At 35.7% G+C, this 27,139-nt stretch overlaps 1 protein-coding gene across 1 annotated transcript in view; it reads right to left on the bottom strand.

Annotated features, from left to right (window-relative positions):
- The window catches only part of LOC141435788 (uncharacterized), a 123,749-nt gene that overhangs the window by 56,590 nt on the left and 40,020 nt on the right, over positions 1-27,139 (bottom strand). Inside the window, exon 2 of the mRNA XM_074098609.1 lies at positions 5,681-7,300. Within this exon, the coding sequence (XP_073954710.1) occupies positions 5,681-7,126 (1,446 nt within the window). The 5' untranslated portion in view covers positions 7,127-7,300. The remainder of the gene's footprint in view (positions 1-5,680; positions 7,301-27,139) is intronic.

The following is a 27,139-nucleotide window of genomic DNA, read 5'->3' as shown; positions in this document are numbered from 1 at the left end:
TACTAGTCATTTTATAGCAACAAAGACTATAAACTAGTCCTCATGCGTCGCACGTAATATCCATGCAAATCGTTTTTTTGCGCAGACGCAGACGAATGAAAGTGTGAGCGTTCGCAAAAGTCAAGGCGACTTTGAATGTGAACAATTTTATTTCCGAACATAACGTACGAAATCCTCTTAGTGGTCTACGTTTTGAATTCTTTACTGGGCTGGACTGCACTGGCATCAGGTTTTAGTAATTAGATTTCAATCCCATCGGGTTGTTTTTTTTTACGAGACGATCCAAATCGCAAATCCAAATAGGTTAGGTACTTGTATTTAAAATATTTTTCACCTATGATGAGTTCTGTGACGTTTCGAGTTTGACAGTTGCAGTTTGACAGACAAAATTGAACTCTACGCCACTGATAGATAGTGAATAGACCAAAGAGGAAGGAGAGGAATAGACGAACAGTTCTTTGCTATCGTACAATTACAATTAAGATAGACGTAAACTAACGCAGGCTTACACATTGACATAAAAAAATGATTGGGGTTGCTAGCATGAAGATAGCCTCCTCATTTCAACTAATAAAAAGTAGTTTCCGTAACGCCACTTACGGAATAAACGCGAACTAAGGCCGCTTGTAGACGTCCGTTGTTTTCACTGGACAACGGGCCGTTTTTTTTGCCGGACTTGGGGTGTTGTATGGCTTACAATAAATGTGTGTACATGCATCGGACACTTGTCCGATGACTTAGCCGTACAACACCGCAAATCCGGCAAAAAAACGGTCCGTTGTCCGGTGAAACAACGGACGTCTATAAGCGGCCTAACGATGAACAAACGACGTCTTTACCAAGTTATGACACATAATAACTTTTAATTAAAAATTAATTAAAAAGATTTTAATTAAAAAGGTTGTTTATTAAATTTCAAAGCGTGTTTGTTAAATTGTTTGCTAATTTTACTTACATTGTCATCAAAATTGTATACCAAATTTCAAGTACGAATGGACCATACAAGTAGGTCTATCACTTACAAGATTTGACCTGCATATATTAACTCTAGTAACTAATCAACACTTCGTCTAGATAACTAGCAAAATCATTATGTTTACTTCCTTTCAAACAATCAAGTATCTAATCAACACAAAGTTTTAACAATTCAATCATTATCGCATTTATTGAAGCAGGCATGAATTCATGCAGGCACGGAAACTAAAATGAAAACAATAATATTATGATGACACGATATCATCATTGTCATTGTCATCCCAGTCTATACGCGTCCCACTGCTGGGCACTGGGCTTGGGCTGTAGTTCTCACGCAGGCCAATTCGGATTGGGAACCATACACACACCATTGAATTCGCAGGTTTGTCCAGGTTAACTCACGATGTGTTACGTTGTCGTAAATAAAATATGATATAAAACATGTGTTTAATTTCAAATGTATTTAATTTCACACATGAATTTCGAAAAACACTTAAGCTCAAGTAAAAACCGGGCACGTGCGAGTCGGCTACGAGAACAAAGGATTCCGTACCATCTCATATATCCGTAAACATTTAAACATTATTTATCAGACTGCGGCATGTCTCAGTATTTCATGGCAAATACGAACTTTGGCATAATTTGCTTTTATAGTAATTAACTTTTAAACTATGTCACCATCACCATATACAAGGCGATATGCAAGGTTGAAGTATATAATGCGGAACAACAATTGAAGGAAGTAAATAATAATTAATCGGTAAACGAAGCGAATTAATATATCTCGATATGGTCATTAAGTAAATTGAAATCTATTGTTTTGTATGTTTGGAAACACTTCAGTGGTTTATTATTAAACAAGCACATAAGTTAAAGCCAAAAATGTATTTCGGCTGCGCTAGTTAGGATTACAACTACAAACATCGTATTATAAATGCACTCGTATTGAAGTATCAACATAAAAAAATGGATGGATTTGTTATTATCATGTGTATAAGTATTATGCGTATATATGCAGCCCATTTAGTGTTTTTTCTTCGCTAAAATGTTCATGGTAAATTTTAAAAGTGGTTTTGCCTTAGAGTATAATAGTAAATATATGATCTAAGGGTTTTGCAAATAAATTACGAAAAGCACAGAAACTGTACAAGTCTGGACTTGTACCTACGATCATAGTCACAATAAATGTTTATAAATCTTCTATAAGGTTACGTCGGTGGTTGTAATACGGCAGGGTATAGTCACTAGCACCAATATCTGTCACAACAAATCGTGCATAAATATCTGGTATGACTCTACTTCTAGCGCCGGTTGGACGAGTTAAAAAAATTTGTACGTTCCGCTGTGGCAGACGTTAATGCAGGTGTCCGTATATATATCTTACTAGACGATCGCGTTTTACAAAAGATATGAAAGATCAAGCGTCGATAGTGCCACGGTCCAATAAGCTACAAACATGCTGCGACAAATAAGGCGATATTTTTTAATGAAAAATCAGCCAAGTGTGAGTCGGACTCGTTCACGACGGGTTCCATATTATCGTATAGTTATCATTGTTAAAACCGAGAAAAAATAAGTTTCTTGCTATCTAGTATAAATATTTAATGCGAATTCGTCCCAGCCTATATACACTGCTGCTCTTTAGTTAATTACTTCGCACGCAATTGAATCGCTTCGCAAAATTTCAAAATTCCGCACATGAATTTCGAAAAACAGAGGTGCGACGAACCCACGAAGAGATACAAACACTAGGCCAATAAAAATACTTTAAATAATTTACTACTTTTATGATTAAAACACATACACAGAACACACGAAAGAACAAATAATAAAAATACAGAATATACTTAGATAAGAACTGAAACATTGTTTATTCTGTGGTATTGGTATTAAAATCTTATACTTTATACCTAATTTTGATGCATTAATTTTACTTCGTCAGCATTTGTGTTTAGTTTTAATGGGTCCCACTGAAAAACAGCGTTGTGGCTTGCCGCAACATTATGCTGAGTGGGCTCCAATTTAGACTATTCGATTTTATTTTTTTAATTATTATTTCTTCCTAACGTGTTTTTTCTGTGTATCGCATATGTGTAAATAAATGTCTCTCTCTCTCTCTCTCTCGTCAACATCATAATTCACGGTGGATGCAAGCCGCTGCCAACTGAAGCAACTGGAGGTCTATGGGGGAGGCCTATGTCCAACAGTGGACGACTTACGGCTAGGATGATGATGATGATGATGAACATCATAATCTTGTTGGTCGTATCATAAATTAAAGCGGAACTTTAGCTACCTGGATTTACTACCTACATAAATGCATCGGCCAGTGTTTGATCTGAAAATTACCTAAGCATTAAGGCAAACCATCCATTGATAAGTGTTAAATAACGGTTAAATGTGATGCCGTCTCCGTCTATTCGAACAAAACAAGTAGAGACGGCATCACATTTAACCGTCAGTTAACACTAATCAATGGGTAGTGAAACGATGGAAAACGAGCAAGTGGGTCTCCTGATGGTAAGAGATCACCACCGCCCATAAACATCTGCAACACCAGGGGTATTGCAGATGCGTTGCCAACCTAGAGGCCTAAGATGGGATAGCTCAAGTGCCAGTAATTTCACCGGCTGTCTTACTCTCCACGCCGAAACACAACAGTGCAAGCACTGCTACTTCACGGCAGGATTAGCGAGCAAGATGGTGGCAGCAATCCGGGCGGACCTTGCACAAGGTCCTACCACCTATTGGGACAGTGACGAGCACTCGTACGTTTACCTTATAAGGTTGGTGAAGATCATCAAAACATCCGATTCCCGCAAATCTGTGAGGAACTCTAGAAATATTCTCGTTATAAATATGCATATTGCCATTGAATATTTCTACTTTGTATTCACGATCGCCGTGTCACGCTACGGAATTAATAAAAGTTAGTTTGTCAGTCAATAGTGTCAAGTCACGCAGCATAAATATTAACAGCAATAAATAAAAAAACTTTGAGTGATTTATTAGAACGAGAATTATAAGTTTTTTTTTCTGGAATTACTCGTTATAAGCAACGGTCAATAGAACATACATTTTTAAGTAAAGTGTTTTAACATTAATCCAGCGTATCAGGGAGCAGATTGTTTAATTAGATTAACTGACCTTCCCTTGAAAGGTTTTATATAGGAGTTTTCTTCATACTATAAATCATAATGTATAAGCGTTGTAACATACTTAATAGATTAAGTATAAATACAGCATACATATGTGAAATGTCACAAAAACCAATCAAGTAAACGCTTCCTAGCAAAACCTGTAATTACTTGGAAACTGCACCAGAACCTACAATTTTCACTATGTTTTCTAACAATCGCATACACGTAAAGCTACTTTTTCCCACTCCAATCTCACGTAGTTCTTTGCTTGGAAACTGGATGATTGTGACACTTCCGAGGCAGTTAGTGCATACTTTACGAAAGGAAATGCCAATTTTACTCAGTTAAGTGCATCTGTTGGAAAAGCGGAAGGTGCTTCAACTAATTAAGATTTCTCTTAAACGTAATTAAAATCTAAATGGGTTAAATACATTTTTTATAATCGCATCCGACGTCATAAAAGTATTTTTAATTATAAAAAATTAAGTACTAAAATAAATACTGTTTCTCAATAAATAATAATGTTTTTACTTATTGGCCTTAATTAAAATATTGTGGGTTTGAAATTTTGCATCTGGGCTCGACCTCTGTGCAAAATTTATCTTGCCAATCACGACCTTTTTGGAAAACGTCATGTCATGAGGAAACCTGTAAAGTAATTCAATGATGTGCGAGTGAACTTATGTGCCCCCACGGGAACTATTATCTAAACCAATTAGTTTGGACAGTGCAATGTTTAAGCAGGAAATGATTTAGTCTCTAAAAGACCATGAAATCTGTTTTTTAACTGTTTTAATTTTAAATACATCGTAAAGTTATACTCCTTTGAAACTGTTACCTATACAATACAATACATGTCAATGGAATGCATGAATATAACTACAATTTTTATAATTTTGTTAAATGAAGAGTGAGAATTTTGGTCAGAAGTGTATTTTGCATTAATTATGATACCTTTCAAATCAATATCTCTTCTTCAATATCTTTCCTTTTTAATCAATAAACAAATTCTCCTCAGAGAGACACGCAAATACAGAAGATATAAATGTGAAGTTCATTAATCATAAATTCAATCTACCATCGAATAAAACAAAAATGATTAATAAAGAGCAATAGCTATTTATACAGAACTGGTATTTTTACAATCCTTTCTGACAAATAACATCTATCTAAACAAGAACAGCGACGAATATGTTAATGATAGAACAACAGCCTTAATACTACGACAACAATCGGCATTGTTACATGACTTACGGCATACGTCCGTTCATAATTCTGAATTGTTAATCAGCAACCTGTGTCAATTGTTTTACATCACCTGTTCCTTGGCCATTATTCCGGACAACGCACCGTGAAGGCCCCATATTCAATACCACTCGACAAAATGTCGATCTCGTCCATTAAAATGAGAATTTTAATAAACGCCTGTCTGCGTGCCCGCGTACACTTTCGAATACATTTAACTGTGACCTCTAAAATCAAGTACGTGTATAACGAGCCGGTAGTTGACACAAAAAGCAACCAGCAGAAATTAAAAAAGTATAAGACAATAAAGCTTGAATTACCTTAGTGGTGCTCTGGATTTGGAGGAATGTGGCGATTCCAGCTCGCACTCGATTCTTCACACCTCGTATCGTTCCTTTGGAACTCCTGATGGTAGAAGGAGCTTCCTCGCTCTTGTAATCCTTTATACCCGCAAAGTATTCCAACTCGGATAAAGAATCACTTTGACTATTAACACTCACACCACTAACACTTTTCAGGGACTTCACATCATCAAACTGTTTCTCGTTCAAATGGAAATCGTAATACTTGTCCGTGTCGAAATAATTGCTACTGTAACACATTTGCTCTTGTTTTATTTTATCCTGCTTCTTGCGCTCCTCGTAAGTGCTTTCGCTAATTAAAGGCGTTTTGGAGGCGCTCAGTAATGACTCCGCGTCTGAATTTGTCTTCACTTCACTATTACACTGCGAAACTAGTCGGAACGACGTTAGTTGCGCGCTTTCTTTCGGTAGATTAGCATTTTCATTAATATTCTGGTTCGCTTCCCGTTGCTCGGGCTCACTTTCGGTTTCGGCAGTACTGAGTTTGACGGTGCGGTCTCTAATGTCTTGCAGCAGGCCCTGCGGTAGAAAGCTACTGTCTTTGTTGGGCGTGTTGGCTTCAAACGCGGGCATCTGCGGCGCGGCAGGTGGCTCAGAACTCTCCTTCTTTTCGTTTTTGCTCGGATCTTCACCGTGACTTTCGTCTGCATGCACGCTTCCGTTCAGCTCGCTGCTGTTAAGCGAATCGCACGATATATTAGAATCGTTGTCTTCATAATCGACATCACGGCTGCCCCCATTCGTTGAACTAATTAGCGTTACCGAGACGGCTTTCTTTGTGGATTTTGTAAGTTTCTTTTTGGGAAGCGGAGGCGGTGTTCCATCAAGGTCACTGCAGGTTCCGGAATCTAATGTATCGCTCGGCGAGCACTGCCCGCTTGACATTACCATATTAGTCATGGAGTTCATGTACGAGCTGCAGTATATGAACGGCGGCTTATCAGTTTTGAGCTCCTCGTCTAGAATTTTGGGTGGATTTTCTTCGACATTGATCCTGACGAGGCTATTATTCTTCTTGTATATGTCGTTTACTTTGAATGTATCAAAATCCGTGTCGCTCTTGAGGTGGACACTGGATATTTTTGGCGCTTTAGGTTTGTCTGAGTCTGTGTTTATTCTGATGGTGACCACATGTGGGCCGTTTAGTGCGTCCGTGCTAGACGTGCTCGGGGGCCGTTCTGGCTGAGTTGCCGCTATGAATACCGTTGCAGATGGAGTCTTAGAATTAAGGACGAGCGAGTGCATCGAACCTAGTGAGTCCAGATTGGTCCGTTCTAGACCGTTCATTTTAGAATCATCGCTGGTAATTTGCGTGAATGTGGTGGAGCCAGTCTTTTGTTTGACTTTCGGTGGCAGCGGCGGGATGTACTCCACGCTAGGGCGGGGTGAGACCTCTTCCATCATGATTGGTGTTATTAGAATGGCATAATTAGCTAACGGTGTTTTCCGGTCGCAATGCAAGTCAGGTCCGCTGCTTTAGATAGTGATGGATATGTAAGGCATAATGGTTCCGGTCACCGCCCGAGACTGGGTCAATATTCCGCTGACCGGTTTTTCTAGTGCGCTGTTTATTCAGACCTGCAAAGAAGAAATTCCACTTTAGAATTGTTGATTATCATCTGCCATAAGACTGATTATTGAGAGGATACTATTGAGGTATTTTATGAAGGGAAAACGAATGCATAAATTTCAATCTCAAGGCGTTGTTATTGATCTCATTCAGTCTTCATAAACATAATTTATATTCAAATATATTCAAAGTCGTTTGTATTAAATCAGAAGTTTTCCTTGGAGGTAAGCCTCTTATCGCTAAATACCTTACATTGTGCGTGTGATTATTAAATTCTCCAATCATTTCAAATAACTTATCAATCTTCCGCAACTACTCTCGTAAGTGATTGAGACATAAAAATAATTGTAACTATGTTTCAATTACACCGTGTCACTAAGTCAATGGTGAATTTCTAAACATCAATACCTGCCTACGTACATTACATAACATGTAAATCGAATATATGGAGCAATTTATATAAATGTCTTGTCATTATTCTACGCGTCACCGCCTACGATAACGTTACGTTTCAAAAAGAAAATTGGCATCTTTATGTTCTTCGCATTAGAAGCCAAGTTAAATTGTTTTTTGTTTTGTCATATGTCGTAAGTAATTTGGTTGTAGGGTGTAATAAAATTTTCAAGGCACACCCACATGATGGGCAAATACTTTCTGTTGTAACTTAAGACTGTGCAATTTAATACGGTTTATCATGGATGAAATGATGATCAATTTTGCAATGCGATCCAGTTCAATTTTCTACGAATTTTGACCAGTGATTTGTCATAGTTACGTAAATTTATCTTATTAATTTGTAGTTAGGAATTTTACTAGTGGATAAGTGTATTTGTTTGTGACATCTATACCTAAGATGTGCATTCAACTAATTTAATTTCTAGGTCACTAAATCACCTTAACATTATAAAGATTCCATTTACGTCATTTGATAGAGGTTGTTTTAAGTAAATAGACAAAATGTTTGTGTTTACTATAATTCTATGATAGCCTAGGAATAAAATTTATTGACTATACCTAGAACAATTAGAAGCATTTAGAAAAACATTTTTTGTTATTTATAACAAATATATATTTAAATATCGAAAATACAAACTGAAATATAGATGCACAGAAAAACCAGAAAAATAAGAGCAGCGCTGGGAATTGAACCCAGGTATGTATTTTCGATATAGTTTTTACGGGATGACCGTAAAAGTACCAAAAAATTTGGAATTGAAATAAAAAATACAAAAAGATTCCAAAAAACCAATCTTAATATATTTAAATGCTGATAATGATAAACCGAGTAGTATTTAATATGCGTGACATTTTGGCCTTTATTCTTTTTTAATGTTAATTTTAATGTGTTTGATTCTGACGATCCCTTGAGGAGAACTTCTTCTTCTTCGTCTTATTTTAATTGTTTTCATTCACAACATGACATGCTAAAAGTTTTATTTTTATAATTATAACTAATCTATACCTTTGACGATTTCTATATAAATTCTTATAACTGACATTTAAGTAAATTATAATGTAATGATGTATTGAATGAATAAATAAACTAAACTAACTAAACAAAACTATTATAAATAAATAAAAATAATAAATTCATTTATTTCGGGCAACTTGGCCCATGCAATAAATACCTTACAGACTAACATACATATTTATAATCAATAATTATTAATATCAGATATAAATTTGTTTAAAAAAGAGATAATTAGATTCACTAAAATCTTTGAAAATTAAGATTAGGCTCTAAGCAGATGAATATTGTCGAATGAAATAAAGAGTTTTTTTTTTATATTTATAAATGTCATTGGCTTTTTGAATTTAAAGATGACTCCGCAATAAAAGATTATAATCCAATGAAGCTCAATGTGCAATTGAAAATTAACTCTCACAGAAAACACGATCGAGTCATTGCAATCATCGATTATATTCATCCTCATTGATATTTAAGCAATTACCAAGTCAATGCAAAACCGAGTCAAAAAAACACTTTCGCCAACTAAGCATCGAATCGAATCGAATTTTCTAATGAATTTTGTCCGAGCAGCGGATATTTTTACACCGATTATTAACGCTTATTACGTGTTGCGATGGAAATTGGGATAATCATGAAGTTTATGCCAATTTTTATATTTAGCTGTCGTAAACAAGAGACAAATAATGTTTTTTATTGTGTAAGTTGGTCCTTTAATATAACAGTGCATAAGGCCGATGTCCAGCAGTGGACGTCTTTTGGCTGACATGATAATGATGATGATTATGATAAGGCTCTCACAGGTACGTAACACACATTAAATACGATAACTTCTTGAGGTATTATATATTTTTAGGCAACCCATTATCATATTAAGTAGTTATAAGATAAAAAAACCAGCAGTTACGAATCGAATCCCACTCTACTGAACTAGGTACTGACATAAAATGTCAAGAAACAGGTTAATTGCATGAGGGATCTTGTTTAACTTTTTTTATTATTATTTTGTAGCAAGTTAATTAAAAAATCAAATATCTATATATTAAGGTTTAAGAGGTACGGTAAAGGTAAGGTAGGTAAAGGTTGCGAGAAATAGACGGACATACGGAAACTTGATTATAGGGTCCCACTGGAACCCTAAAACTAAAGAAACTGTTCGTTATTCATACAATCACCAGCACCAATATCTGACACATCAAAGCGTGCTTAAATATCTGATAAGACTCTCTTTCTAGGGCCGGTAGGATGTGTCGGATATCTGCACGCTCCGTTGTGGCAGATATTTATGCAGATGACTGTAGGAAGTTACAGAGCCTTAATTGTTACAGGATTTATTTTTAATGGTCACACTAAATTATCTGATTGAGAATAAATAGTTAGTAAGTAAACATAATTAGAGAACTTTGTAGCATTGAAGATAAAAGACCGTTTGTTCTTAAGGTTAATGTACAAAACATTAACTTGATAAAATCTTAGTTAATTTACTTAATGTGCAGGCATTCTGCTATTATAAGTGTCTAAATTTTAATAAAAACTTAAGGATTGAGCCGTGTTTTTCTACAAAAACAAACTTTCTCGCGAATAAATTATTATGATTTAGCAGTTTATCAATATAGTGGTGTTTGTCTTTTTAAAACGTCATAATAGAAGAAATTCGGAATATTCATTTCGCAGAGCACTGTCATTAGCAAAGCTCGGAAAGGGCGAGCTTTTTTGAAAGTTTTCATAACATTTACATACCCGGTCATTGAAAGATTGTCCTTGTCACGAAGACAGCAAAATTTACTCTCAGAGGAAAGATTATCTTTTCTTTTCAAAGATCCCGGGGGACTGTGGTTTTTGAATTTAAGATAAAATCACCCCTTTGACGTCGTGTATTTCAATCATCCATCACAAGGAAACAATGTCAACCACAATTAAAGAACCCTAAAAACAAAGTTCAATGAATAAAAAAATGGTTTCTGTTTTTCATCAAATAAAGATGTTAAAACTATCAATTACTAAAATTACAAGCGTCTAGTCAAACACCTCAATTAACAAGACGAAAACATACATCAAAAACAAATGACTCGATTTGAAATAGAAAGTGGATGGCAAGTTTTATTAACTTCGCGATACGTAATTGGTCATAATCTGTTCCAGTGACTGGCCGTCACAGTACACAGACTTTTAACACGTTTATGCAAATTATAAGAACTGTTTAAAAATGTGTGTAAATGCTTTGCTGTCATAATTCTACACTAGTACAATAAAAACTCATTTGCTCTGAACTAGGGGATAATGAAGTCATAAAGCAAGCGAAATTAGAATCAGCGATATTTTCAGGCACCTAATAATGACGAAAATCCATAATTTTTTGGGCAATAGCAAAATGAATTTTAAAATAAATTTCAGGGGGCTACTACGAATTTCGAAAACCGAAGTTCGTATCGTATCGTCCCTCTCACTCTCGTATGAAATAATATTAGTGTCAGCGGGACGGCAAGATACGAAGTTCGAATTATGCACTTCGTAGTATAGGACTTCGTAGCCAGGAGCTCTGCGTATCAAATTAATAAAATGATTTATTTTCTTTATTAAACTGGTAGGTGATATGACTTGTTAGACGCTACTTTTTTGATATAATTATCGTGGTCGTGAGTTGAGGTTCAGTAGTGAATCTTTATGATGACTTTCTTCGAATAGTTCGGTGTTTTCCTTTGCCTTCCGCACCACAGTGCTGTAGGCTACTACGAAATTCGATGATCGAAGTTCGTATCGTATCGTCCCTCTCACTCTCGTATGAAATAACATTAGCGTCAGCGGGACGGTACGATACGTACTTCGATTTTCGAATTTCGATGCTCACTCTTACATAAGTTCCATTAGTCGCCTTTTACGATACTCACGGGAAGATCGGTTCGTCCTATTCTAGAATCGGGCACGACACGGACAGGTATGTTTACTAAACGGTTGGTGTGACGTAACAAAGTAAATATCCCTTTTTGTCATTGCCTACTTTTTTTTAACTGTCTACTGTGTCACCGTGGTACAAGTCAATAAATCAATGATCCAACTTTTCGTGCCAGTGAAACTGAAATATATATGTGATCGAGTGCGAACATAGTATAATTTATTCATGTAACTTGTCAAATAAAAGTTAATTAAAAACAAGCGTGTAAAATCATATCATTAATAATAAATCAATAGCGTCAACCAACGAGAGTGAAAATGTATTTATAGACATTAAATGAAACGTTGCACGCGACTCTGTCCATGTTCATCATCAGCAGACGTCCACTGCTGAACAAAGACCCCCTCCCCCCTTAGAACGCCACAATGAACAACAACTCGCCACTTGCATACGGTTGCCCGTATTTCTCACGATGCCAATCAGTCCACCAAGTGGGAGGCTTGTCAACGCCTCGTCTTCAGGTTCGTGGATGCCATTTGAGGACTTTTCCCCCCAAGGGTTAACTGTTCTATGAAGAATTGGTTTACTACGCAATTTTCCGGGATACAAACTATCCAACATCCTTCCCGAAGTCTTAATCTATCTCCATACCAAATTACAACCAAATCGGCTCAGCGTGTTAAGCATAAAGAGGTGACAGACAGACAGACATAGATATATCTAGTATGACAAGTCACCTACTGGTTTTACCTATGGCCTCTCGAGCAGTGGATTGTGGGTTCAAATCCGAACTTACCTCTGAGTATTACAGAATAAATTCTGCTCGACAATGCATTAGAAATAATTTACGCACGACAATGCATTAGAAATTTACCACAACCTTATAAGTGAAGGTGAACATTTGAAGGAATTCTGCACAACACCTTCGATGCAAACCAATGTGTGAACGTGTGAAGTTCACAAACCACACCGGGCACGCGTGGGAATTACAGCCCTCTCATTCTGAGAGGACGCTTGTGCTTTGCAGTGAGATAGCCATATGGATAATAATATGATGATGTTGACATTTCGCGTTATGTTTACAAAACTTTCATTTGCCAGTAAAAATGGTTAAATCAGATTGTTATTTTATAAATCGTATGTGACATAACCACTTAGTTTTGTTTTGCTTTTGATTGTTGGCAAACAAAGAGACAGGGTGTTATTATTTTGATTGCTAACAACTTAGATATAGAATTACATGATACGCACCGGGAGACACAAGCAAAAGGTATTGATTGCGTTACCAAGGGATCTCGGAGAACAAAAAAAAGTTTTAATTGTTTTTGTTTGATTTTTCCTGATTGTATTTTTTGTTGACAGTAACTTGTTTTCATTGTGCTATTTAAAATGGAAGAAGTTGCAAGTAAAATAAACGCTTTTCAGAATCGTCAACCCTAGCAAAGGTTGTCATCCATGTATGATTTAGGTTTTACGAATGGGAGAATAAAAATCAATTTATGTTTCAAAAATGCGACAATAAAAATAATATTGAAGTACTCTTACCTATTCTTAAATTACAATAAAGAAAATGTGGCAATAAAAGTTGACGTAAAACATGTTTTTTTTTCTCTTGCCAAAGAACTGGTGGGAAAAAAATAAAAATACGTGGTCAACATTTTCCGATTATCTAACTTTTTTTTTACCGACACTATAACCTATATATCTTATCTGTGACAGTGTAACTGCATTGGCTTGGCAGTTTGTTGACTCGCTCGAAACTCGATATCAAACTTCACGATCCAATCGAGTTCCCCTAGTAACGCTAATGGTATCAAATTATTGTCAACCAAAGAATATTTTGCCGGTTGCATAACATTCAAGCAATGGTGAATTGCTGATTGGACTTTCACTGCCAGGTGTTTTTACGGTTGGACTTTAATGTGGTAATCGCCGGTTATTGTTGAAAGTCAAGGCTATCGAGAAGGTTTTAGACGTTAGACGTGTGTAATTGGTTCATACCGGATATTGGTAATTCATCGCCGCCTATTTCATTTTAATAATGTCAGTGCTCTCTTGTTAACTCGTCTTACTCTTTGTATTGATTTGTGATCAATGTGTGATTTCAACTCAATGAAGATACATTTTTACTTCATTTAATTTAATGATTTACTTAATTTTAATTCAAGTATACAGATATTTTTTATATTTAATTTTAAAATATTCCGCGCCGCGGTTGCTGGCTGCTGTCAATCGAAGCAATTGGAGGCTGATGGGGAAGGCCTGTATCTAATATTGGACGTTCTATGGCTGATATGATGATGATGATGATGAATTTTAATATTTTAAACTGTGTTCAGCAAGAGCATATGGATAGAGAGATATGTTAGAAGTTCAGATAAAATAACTATAGGTTTATAAATAGGTTTACAGGTTTTTTTCTTCTACTGTTAGTTTTACCACCCTTACCCAGTGTAACTAAGTTTTTTAACTGTTTTTTTATGGCAATAAATTATTTCTTTCATTATAAATACTTTGTATTAATTAATGCGGTCTCTATTTGTTTTATACGACTTAACAGAGACGGCATCACATTTACCATTAGTAAATTTTACATAAACAGAAGTTACATAAACAGCTACGCAATAAAAATGACAATCAAATAAAGTCACCAATTTTTTGCTTCACTAATGTCAATCTGATTTGACAATTATATCCAGTTACGGTTTATTAAGTTCAGTGACCCGTGACCGGTAGAAAAGTCACAACTTTGCGAACAGCTGAGCCGTGTTGTTACTTAACCATTTTTTACAGGAAATTATGTAAAAAACGTAATCAAATAAACGCACGCGTCGATAATTTTGTAACTAGTTATGATTTCAAGTAGCTATAATGCCAGTTTAGACTTGTAAGAAAAATCGTGCAAGTTGCATTACATTTTAAGGTCGGAAAGCCAACGAGTTTGTAGTGGATAATCGAGCGCAGCAATGTAAAAAATTAAAACAAAAGGTTTATTCTGCAAGTAGGCCGCAATAGGCTCCTTTACGTGACACTTTTTTAAGTTTAAAAAAAGCGTAGTTACGCTTTCGGAAAGACCATCATTGCCAAGAAGAATGCTCCGCAAGAAACTGAAAAAAGTGTCAAAAGAAAATAAAATACAAAAAAAACATACCTATAAATTACAATATAAAAAAATGCCTTAGTTAAGAAACTAAAACATCTGTAATGCAACGTGCATGATTTTTCTTGCAGGTCTAAACTTATAGTTCAGACATACTCAGTGATTTTTTTTATGGGTCACAAGAAAATAAGTTCTAAATTGAAAATTAAATTTTATTGGAGAGTACGATCAAGATTTTTTTTAATCCTTTTCATTGTTTTTGTCTTTCATCGGTTCTTAAGATACAGCCTTATGACAGGAAGACTGGCGACTGTTATACGATTCCGTTTGTCCCCTTCGGGTAAAGAGCCCCAAAAAAACGTAGACAATGAATACATGTGGTACCTTTATCAGTCTTATCACGTATTAATTTAAATAAGACCTGATACATTATAAGATGTTTTAAATATTCCAAATTCTAGTTACTACGTATTTTGTAATCACTTGACAAGTTACTTGTAGACTGTGAATGATCCAATTACACAAAGTTATTCTGAACTAGTATGTGTGTGCATATTAATGGTAAATTAAGTTAAGTGTTTTCATCCTCTGAGATTACTAAAAAAAATGCCCTTCTGAGAGATAAAAATACTTTAAATATTAGCGAACATACCTACGGCGGCATGTCGACGGTGAAGTAACAATACCTCCTAACGGGATGATGTTTAACATGCAATTGAGGACCTTAGTACCCCTAGATAAACCTCCTAAGTTGCATGTTCGAGATTTATCAGTTAGGAGGTCTTGTTACTTTACCGTCGATATTGCAGTTGAACTACGAGTAAAATTCCGAAATTTTACTAAAATCCCACGGTAATACCCAAAAATTAGAGCGGTTGAAATTTCGAGATTTAGCATAATTTTTTACTCCAGATGTCCAGCTATCTATTCACAAATTAATATCTAAATCTGCCCAGCATTTTTAATAAAGCAACATATAAAAACGTGGAACATTCTAAAAAAATTGAGATGTAGAGATATTATCCCGATTTGTTTTCCCTTCTTTTTATGTGGCCTCTAAAATGTTCTCCACTGCTGGGCAAAGGTCTCAAATAAATAAGTTTCTGACAAAAAAATCATTTTTAATACCACCTTTTTTTTGCTGACTGTAATTTTGTTGACTGTACTTGTATTGTCACCCAAACTACATTTGCATACCAAATTTCAAGTCGATGCCATTAACTGTTGAAGAGTTCCGTCCTGTGGAGACGATCCTGGCCGGACTACCAGAATGTCACTATCAGATTATTGTATTGTTACTACAGATGTGCAAGTTGCGGAAAGTTTCCGAAAAGTTGGCAAAGTTCTCGGGAATTTCTGGAAATTTTCACAAGAAATATTGGAAATTTAAGTTTAAGAAACGGAAAGTTTCAATTCGCATACAAAATTGTGAGAAGTTCCCGAAATTTTCCTATATGAAATATTCCCCAATTTTGGAAAGTTGGCACATCAGTAATTGATACGCAACTTACATAAGTATACCAAATTTCAAGTCAATCCAACTACAGGAAATTGTTCGAATTTAACTTGCAAGATTTGATTACAGACAAACAGAAAGACAGACAACGGGACAGATGAAACTAAATAAAAGCTTGTAAAAAAGTCCACTTGTTTCTATTTTGCGTATTTATTTTAATAATCTAGTTAATATCACGAGGAAATCTTTACAGTGTTTCATAATTTCTGGTCCAGCCTTTTCAGTCTATTAATTTCAAAATAAATGCGTTAGAAACGGACACAATCTCTCAAAGTTTCAGATTTAATTAACAAACTACCTAGAGTTAACGCATTCTGTTTCACTTTCATTTAAATGCAGTTCGCATTAGAATTTGAGGCATTTTAATAACTGTCAAAAAAAACCGTAATTGCAAAATAAAAATGGGTTAATGGCGGACTGCATAGCATTTAACATTAATTAATTTTACGACTTTTAAACTCACTATTTGTCGGTCCCTGTTTAGATCAGTGATTTTTTTATTTTTGTTTCATTCCATGTTAATTTTTCTCTCATTTTGTGTTTAGATGCAAAATGATAAATGCTCGTCTAATTCTGTCAAATTTAGGCAGTTAGAGATCCTTTAAGGAATAAATTCGCCTTCATTCATTGCATATATTAATATTTCATAAAACGTAGTATTTTTTATAAAAAGTTTTCTTCTAATGGGTTTCTGTGACAAGTTAGTTAGTTGGTGAGTATCCTTAGGTCTGTTTGAAAACTTTGAAATTTACGTCAGATTTCTGATTGGTTTAAATAACTAGCAAGAGTGTAACGTCAAACAGATCTTACCATACTAATGCCATCTAGATATTCCGCTTGTAGAACCTTCATTCATTTACAGGTATAATATGTATGTATAAATGTGTGTATGTATATAAAACATGATATAATAAATATGTATATCTACAGAAGGCTCAGACAAGATTTTTTTTCACTTCATTTATCTACCTTGAAATTCCATCTTATGCATTAGCAACGTGATTAAATTGCCGATTACTAGAGTAATGTACCTTATATAGTCATGACTCATTATCTTGAGTTAGACGCATACATTATAGAGACACCATATTAAGAGCTTGCTAGTAGTTATTGAAATAATAAAAAGCGTTTAAAATCGGTCAAGTACGAGTCAAGGCACACACTTTGAAGGGTTTCGTAATATTCAGCAGCATCATCATCATGTCCACTGCTGGACATAGGCCTAAGGCTCTCCACTTAGACCGGTCTTGTGCTTTTCGCATCCACCGCGATCCCGCGATCTTAACCAATCTATAATCTTCTATAACTGGTCATATAATAAGCATGTTAGTATAATGTGAAAACATTTCTTCTATTAAACTGTACTACTTTTGTTCCCTCGCTGACGGGACAGAATAATAACAAGAAATAGTTGTTCCACCCATTTCATTATGTATTTATCTATACGGCATGTTTATCTGTTTCCTAGTATCCATAGTACAAGCACAGTTTAATTTGGGACTAGGTCCATTGGTGTCAAGAGTCCCATGATATTTATTGTTCATTTATTTATTTAAAAAGTACTCATAGCGTGTGTGTTACATGAGAACCCAGGTATCTATGTACACTCAAGGACTTACCACCATGGAACCTTTTCAGAGGTAAAGTCATTACGATTTTCCTTGTTAATTGATGCGATGTCACTATGACGTATACTGTGAAATGGTCCAAATCCAACAAGCCATTTTAAAGTGAAGGAGCAACAAATATACACAGACGGGCCAATCAACTATTTTACCCACACTTAGGGCGTCTCCTGCGTTACCAAAAAATCGTACTTCCAACAAGATATTTCACGGTTTAATAGGTTGAACTTACGTAGGATGGCATGTATTCATGTACACCATCTATTAAATTACAGAAAAAACATGTTTACTCACAAAAATCTGCAATTGTTTGAAAAATGTCGCGGACAGATCAGTGTGGGTAAAAAAGTTGATTGGCCCAGACACGCGACATCCAATAACTTTTGCATTTATACTTATACGAAATATTCATATGATGTATCTATATTTAATCAAATAAACACATAATAACCTGTATCTTAACATCTATTATAGTTTCATCCACAGATGTTTTGTTAATTTGTAGGAATGTACATTACTCGGTATGATCACTGTTATGAGATTTTAATGGCGGCCTCTGGCATCCCGACATTTACAAAAGTCACGCTGTCAAGGCCACGGATGCGTCTGCGCAGGTCGCCAATTTAAGCCAAATTTTACTTTAGAACTGCTACTTTAAGGGTGTACAAAAATGCATCATAACCGTGGTTATGGGCTGTTATTTTAAACACGATTATGTTGCTAATTAGGCCAAATTGAACCCTTTGTTTGAAGCGTAAAGGCATGCATGAATGCAGGTATTGTATTTCTTTGTATAATGGTGTTCACGTGAAGATGATTACTTGGATAGATACTTAATATTAAATAATTGGTAATGAATGACCATATTTTTGTAAAATCTTATTTAAAAAAAAGGCTATAGGAATGAGTACTACAAATCTAAATATAAGACTTTTATTCACGTCTGTGAGAATTGCCAAGTTCAGAACTGTGACCTTAATTTGACATTGCGAAGTTTACGTAATAAAGACACCAACGCGCTACATTTGACACTATGTATGAGACATTGAGAATTGATTAAAGAAAACAAAAGCACAGTAAAATTAAATAATTAGCAACCTAATATCAAGCGCGCGTTTTTCCATATTTTCATTTTTTTATTCTTGAATAAAAGGTGGAATTTTATACAACTATAGGTAGTTATATTAAAAATGTACCGTATACATGTTTTAAAGGGACCCGGTGTCTTCTACAAGCGTTTTAAGTTTATTGTGACGTTTCACAATAAATTTAGAATGCTTGTCTTTTTAGCTCTCTGAATTATCTTAAGATTTATTTTTATCCAAAGATTCAAGATAAAGTATCTCACTCAAGCTAATAATGGCGTCCATTAGTTTTGGTAAATCTTTAAAACGTGTTTTAGTCAAGTTGTGTTTTAAAAGCTTTCTTTAGTTTTATTGCTTTGCTCATGCTTTATGGTTTTATGGGTTTTACATTAGATTTTTTTGTGAAGCGCCAAAACACATAATAATTTCAAGAGAACTGAGAGGGTTACTAACAATTAGAAATGTTTAATCACCTATATATATGGCATAGTAACGGTTAGGTAGTGACATAATGCGTCACTACTTAAAAAAACTCGTACCTCAAAATAGATAATTTTCTGAGTGAACTTTATGAACATGATGTCAAGGTTCAATTTTGTTGACATATTGATTTTAGATACGAGATTTTTTCAAAGTAGTGACGATATTTAGTTAGTCACTTTTTAGCAGGAGGGCGTAGAGAGTTCTTAATGGGGGTGGATAATAAATAAAAACAAAAAAAACGGTTTGACAGCAGATCGAACTAAAAAGTTTTAGTTTTTTAGATATTAACGAACGGTGAAATAAATAAAAAAAAAACTTAAAAATATTACAACAGCGCATGAGAGTATTATTTATAAACGAGGGAGGGGTCCATCAAAAGAAGGTTCGGAAACCCTGCCTTATAGTTTGTTCATTCAGCAGACCTGTGAACTTGGTCTAACTAACGCAAAAAAGTGCTTGTACCCAAGTACTATAATATTACACAAGAAGGGTACCTACTCGAAAACTAAGTTAATTTACTAACTATATGCGGGTCCTATGAAAGTTCGTGAGACCTTATTATTACAATAATAATTATGGATATCATTAATTATTACAATTATACATTTGTATATTGTGTACCATAACAGGAAAAGAAATGATTTTCTGAAGTTCAAACCGATTGCTCAATTAAATTTAATAAATTCATAGATATCATGTTCAGTGATACATCACAATACAATGCTACAATAGGTATCGCATCCGGTTGATATTTCATCTATAGGTTGATTTAATATTCATTGGTTTAAGACTCATTTAGATTCGCAAACACATGGAGTTTAAATAATTATTTGAATTGAAGACAAGTTGGTGCGGCTCACACTAAGTTAATTACCATCGGGGATAGTGCAAATCTGCGTAAGTAACATTGGGTAATTATACACATCTGACAAATTTAGACAATTTCCAATTTAACGCTTTAACCTTTCGTGATTTTTACTCATAGTCAAAATACCACAAAAAATACAAAAAAAGAACAAATAAATAAAAAAGTATATTAAAAAAAATATTTTTACTCTTAACACATAAGGTGACCCGCGACTATTGTAGCTGGGGGGCATTGTATCTGAGCCATCTGATAGCGTCCTTGCGACACCATGTTCTTCGCGGTCTTTTACGTTGTGTTCGCCAGAAAAGTCTTCACACAACACACAAGAACGTCGTAAGGACGCCATCAGACGGCTCAGATAAAATATCCTCCCAGCTACAAAAGCCCCGTGTCACCTTAGGCTACTTTTTATCTCATTCTTCCCACGGAATTGGGATAATATCTCGAAATCTCAAGCACTCAAATCTGGCACAGTTTTGTTCAGTGCAACATCAATGAAAAAAATCCCAGAATTTCAATTCAAATAATAAACACTAGTATCAATTTGCTCCGAAAATAGAGGTGCTTCAAGTAGTGCCACCAGAGTTGAGACACACAAGAACGTGTCATGTAATGACAGCAGGATTTTGACATTAACTCGTTCATTCTCCTTTTATGCAATCAGTTATTTTGGTAGCTGTGTGTGTAATCATTCACTTCAACTCTCGTGGCACTACCTATCCTATCATATAACGTGGCCAAATCGCATTGAGTATTAAAATTAACAATTTACAAAAGTTATTATTCAACATAAACAGAATTCTTCAAACAAAAAAACCGTTTAACATATCCATATAAACGGTCATCCTCCGATAAATCGTGACACGTTATTCAACAGCAGTTAATCTCAATTAACTATTAGCTTATAAATTAAGCACGTTCACCTTCAAGCTTTCCAGTGATCCACATAGCCTTAGCGGATGAACGCCATACTTGGCGGCCATTGCAGTTCTGTATACAGGACGATCTGAGTCACTAGTGCTCATAAAAGGAAGACGGGAGCGCAATCTTATCCCACTTGTACAATAAGCGAGAATGAGAAAGAATATGGCGCTTGGCGTGGCGTTTACGCAAAAACGCAAAAAAGAAAGGTCCTCGAGAAGCTACCGTGGCCTGGAGGGCGAAGCGTTAGCCTCCCACTAGGTGGACTGATGACATCCAAGTTGCGGTCTACCGGTAGATGCATAGCAATGAGTTGTCGTTCAATGAGATGTTCTAAAGGGTAGGGGCCTTTTTTATTTACATGCCTGAGTGCTGCATTCAAAACCTAGAGGGCTTAAAATTTGACTCCAGCCTCCATTTTGTACCAGAACAACTCTCACTCATTGTGTCATCATTATAAACGACATTAAAAGAGAATTTCAACTCATTAATCTGAGCAATTTTATTTCAGTAGCAACTTTTCGTCTTAATCTAGTTTTTAGTTACACATACACGTAAATAAAATTAAAATTACAAAACTTTTTCATTTATTACATAACTAAATAATCAAAATAATCTTAATCGAAGTTAAAAATAAACGACGTTAAGTCGTTTAATCCTATTGAGAATGAAATATGATCATCCTATACCACGCATGGAAACTGGAATCGTACCACATTAATACATTATTTATAAAGCACGTTTTTTTACCAACGACCTTTGAATTCAGTTTTTATACTTATAACACGAATTTAAAGCCAGTTTATTATACCTTTGATTTAGTAAAACTCTTGCATAACTATTAGAAAGTTAGGAATTTCTCGGAGAAAACTATTTTAAGAGTTCCGTCTTTATTCGGTGATGTCAAGTTCACAGAAAAATGTCCCTAAATCCAAATAAATCGTAGACCAAAGAGACAGTTCTGCATCTCATTAGACCAACGTGCTTTAATCACTTCAGTTATTATTTAAAAAATATAATTACTATAACTTTTGTTACATTTTTGTAGTATTTTTTTGATTTAAAGACCAATGCAGAAGGTCAATTTTAATATCACATCTGGTAAAAATACTACTCGGAGGTGGTATCAATCGATTTATTTTTGAAAAATATCTGCTTGGATTACATTTTTGACTACTTGAGGTTGTTTTTAATAAGCGCCACGCTACGTTTTTAAAGAACTTTCATGAATTTCAACTTTCGGCACCAGTATACGGCCAATAAACGTTACAGTTTGGCGAGTAACACTAAATGTAATAATTAATTGTTTTTAAGTTAAATAAATAAAAAAAAAATACTTATGTGTGTATTAACTAAAAAAACAACAGAAATAGCACTATGGAATGAGATGTCTTAATAATAATATTATATTAACGGAACCCAGTCCTTCTTTGCAGCTTACACTTCTATTAGTTGTCTTTACGTAGGCGTTTATTAAATGGGTGTCATAGCTTGTTGTCACATTGGAAGAATTAAGTACATTTATTTTATCGGACTGGGTTCATTGACATTTGTTAACAATAATAATGTATGTGTTAAAATTAGTAAATGGAAAATATTTTTATCAACAACTAACGAAATATGGAAAACCAGGCATGTTGAACTGATCTGGTATTCTGATATTCTGAAGTACATCTAAATAAATTGTCTTCTCCTAACTAGGTTAGCTGAAAGAGATCCCTTATATAATAATAATAATATTATAATAATATTATAAACGTGAAAGTGTGTGTGTTTGTATGTATGTTTGTCCGTCTTTCACGTCGAAACGGAGCGGCGGATCGATGTGATTTTTGGCATAGAGATAGTTTATGGGTCAGAGAGTGACGTAGGCTACTTTTTAGCCCAGAAAAATGCACAGTTCCCGAGGGAGGAGCGCGCGATAACCGAATACCACGCGGGCGAAGCCGCGGACAAAAGCTAGTCAATACATAAGACCAAGGTAAATTCCTGCAATTTAAATTGAAATGTAAAATCCACTGACGCTTGTGAAGCCGTCAATTGAAATAATTACACCAAAATCACTTCAAACTACCCAATTCCCTGTAATACACTGTCGTGCGTTCCGTGTGCACTGCGCATGCGCACCTCGTTTCGGACCACGCCGACAACCAATTTGACAAATTGATTGGCAATTAAGTGTAATATGAGAGCTGATTTCGGTCCGAGTTGGAGTCACGACTTTTGTATGCTGTTTGGAAGGCTTTAGTTGGGTTTACATGGCCCCAAGGGGTATAGTGTCTAACAATACTTCTTTCTATCACAGGATCTAAGATGAGGGTAGAAAGAGATGTTGAATGCGTACGTGAACGTCAGTGGGTAAGACAATACGGCCTTTGGTAAGACGCGATACTTCCATGAAATTGGTTCAGCCGTTTTTGAGATATTGAACTTTGAACAATAACACCCCTCTTTTTGCGTCGGGGGTTAAAAAAATTACTTCAAAGAACCTTTACCATCCTTTAAGGACGGTAAGTATTTTTGGTCAAATTTAAATAGGAAGCAAGAAACGAGTTTCTAAAATTTTCTTTTTTTAATGTTGATTAAAAACGTACTTTTACTGTGTCACCGCCTTTAAATAAAATCGCCCACCAACCTATTATTTAAATATCTACCTACTTCCTTGAAAAACACCTACGTGCCAATCACGAATATGTTATAAACAAACATTCCAAACAATTGCATTGATTTGCAAAGATCAAAGTCCAAGTTTATAGCTGAGTACGACTGGGTCAACATCTCAATATACAAACATGACCTTCTTTATGCTGTGTCAGCAACCAACTGTTTAGATGACAAAGTTATTTGCTTAAGCAATTAAATGTTATTACACACATTTCTCAATTTGTCTTCAATCAGTGCGTCCTACCCGTCATGACATACGGTGCCGAAACATGGACGCTCACGGTAGGGCTGCAGGGCTACTACGAAACTCGAAACTCTAAGTTCGTACCGTACCGTCCCTCTGGCTCTCGTATTAAATAGTATAAGTGTCAGAGGGACCGCACGACACGAACTTCGAGTTTCGAGTTTCGTAGTAGCCCTGCTGGTCCACAAATTTAAAGTTGCTCAACGTGCTATGGAAAGGGCTATGCTCGGAGTTTCTCTGAAAGATCGAATTCGTAACAAAGTTATCGACATAGCCCATTACATTAGCACGCTGAAGTGGCAATGGGCCGGCCATATAACCCGAAGAAACGATAACCGTTCGGGTGGACGAGTTCTTTAGTGGAGACCACGGATCGGCAAACGTAGCGTAGGATGATCTTCGCAGGGCGACTGGCAAGAGCTGGATGAGAGTGGCCGAGGATCGTGCTCAGTGGCGTGCCATGGGAGAGGCCTATGTCCAGCAGTGGACGAACATAGGCTGATGATGTTGATGATGACACACATTTAATTGCTAGAGGTTAAAAATTACGCCAAGTATATAAATATTTTTTCACGGGCCATAATAATCATGTAAAATCCCATAATATCAACCGTGACATTTTAGACTTTGGTGCTTTTTACGAAATTTTGATGTCATGAACTAAATAAATAATAAATAAAATGTGTTTATTTAAAAATATACAGTGCTTGACAAGAATTACCAGGGGTCCCCGCACTAGGCTTCGCCTGTAACGCGGGGAACCAGTTAAAATTATATTATCTGTACTTAGGTTTGAAGTCGTTTATTTAACTCCTTGTTTGATATAAGTAATCCACATGTAAACCAACCGCACGCTGCTTTGTTCTAGGAACAAATGACTGCCGTCGCGCCCTTGACATGAAGATGTTACTGACATTAGGCAATTGTTTAACATTCCGCTATTGAAGTTTACGAGGCAATGTGTATTGTATTAGAAGGGCTTAGAGTTCACGTAGTGTCCTATCGTTTGAAGGTTCTACTCGATTCGATGAGTATATTTGTCTATCATGTTATCGTCTGTCTATAAATAGGTATAGGTAAAAAAAAATATCGACGAATTGAGAACCTCTTCCATTTTTGAAGTTGGTTGAAAACATAAGATGACCGGGCCCGATTGCAACAAAGTACAAGCTAAAGTTATTACCGATTTTGTTTTGAAATTAACTAATACAATTAGCTTGTACTTTATTATGCAATTGGGCCCTGTTGTATGTATATACGAGTATGTAGTAAGTAACGTGTCCATATAATTTAAGTCTCAATCAGTTCTGTGCACTACTACAAACAACAGAGGCCGTATTGCTTAACGTTGATGAGGCTTACGATCGCAATCAAATGACAGTTTTTGTATTCGAAATCTGTCATTTGATTGCGATCGCGAGCATCAGAAACGTTAGGCAATACGGCTTCAGGTCTTATTTAGGTACAGACTTTGTGTATATAACGTGCACGTAGATCTAATAAAGCGGTTTTCATAAAACGGTCTAAAATGAATTTCTGAAAGGCCTAAATTAGAATGCTGTATTTTGAGTTTATGCCCTTCCGATCTAAATGTGCGACAAGACCTTGTGTATTGTGACAAATTGAATTTACTGTGACTTTGGAAATTCAATTCATCTGGATCCAATCGACGCGGGCAAAAACTAAGTAGTAGACAATATTTTAGTATTTAATACCTACGGAGAAATAGGGAATAGGCTCGGAGTTGCTCAGCGAGCTATGGAGAGAGCTATGCTTGGGGTTTCTCTACGGGATCGAATCAGAAATGAGGAGATACGTAGAAGAACAAGGGTCACCGATATAGCCAAGCGAATTAGCTCGTTGAAGTGGCAACGGGCAGGCCATATAACACGGAGGACAGATGGCCGTTGGGGCCGAAAAGTTCTCGAGTGGAGACCGCGGATTGGCAAGCGCAGCGTAGGACGTCCACCAACGAGATGGACGGATGACCTGGTTAAAGCCGCGGGTTCACGGTGGTTGCAGGCCGCTGCCAACCGAAGCGACTGGAGGTCTATGGGGGAGGCCTATGTCCAACAGTGGACGTCCTACGGCTGAGATGATGATGATGATGATGAAAAAGAAATTTACTGCTATAAAACTTTTTACATGCAGGAAGCTGCCACCAGCCCCTAGTATGTTGCATTGTGGTCATGCAATTTGATACTAAAAAAATATACCCGACCGATAACTATTATATTTCTAGACAAAGCCACTTGGCATGCGCGGGCGCAGGTAGCCGCTGTTTCCGGTCCGTTACTCACGGGCCAAAGGGCTAGCATAAAGTGCAACAATTAGAAATTCAGTATAATTTTTACCGTCGCAATAAAAAAAAAATGTATGTAAACTCTTTATTGTACCTACAAAAGAAAAGAAACAAAATACAATTCACAAACTTTGAGATAATTGTACAAAGGCGAACTTATCCCGTGAAGGGTTTTATTAGTTATCCAAAATAGGATTTACCTTTTTTGTCCCCTCAAGTAACTTTCTCCTTTTTTACAAACGCTCGTAAGTATATTAGTAACAAGATAAAGCAATAATTTATTTATTATTCATATTAAACGATTACAAATTCATTAGCAAAGTACCCAACAGGTTTCGGCAAAATTGATCAAACATAAAAATAATATCAGCAATAGGCCTCGTCAAAAAGAATAAACTCATCCGTAAATCGTATAGGTACTTATTTATTTACCTCACAGTGTGACTGCTTCGACAGGTTTGGCTGCATATAAAATAAGTCTTTGTTTGCAGAATCATTTTACAATAATGTCTATGATAAAAAAAGAGAATCGGTACCAAATACATGACCAAATTGATCTTGTACTTCAGTATAGGAGAAAGGATACGATGTTTATTTAATAAAAAAATCGTCTAAGTACACGAGCATAAGTACATTGTGGACGAGAATCATGCTAGTCCTAAGGCTAAAGGAAGTAAA

This window comes from Choristoneura fumiferana, chromosome 15, assembly GCF_025370935.1.
Source record: "Choristoneura fumiferana chromosome 15, NRCan_CFum_1, whole genome shotgun sequence".
NCBI classification, from domain to species: domain Eukaryota; kingdom Metazoa; phylum Arthropoda; class Insecta; order Lepidoptera; family Tortricidae; genus Choristoneura; species Choristoneura fumiferana.
This window is presented reverse-complemented; position numbering and strand designations above follow the sequence as displayed.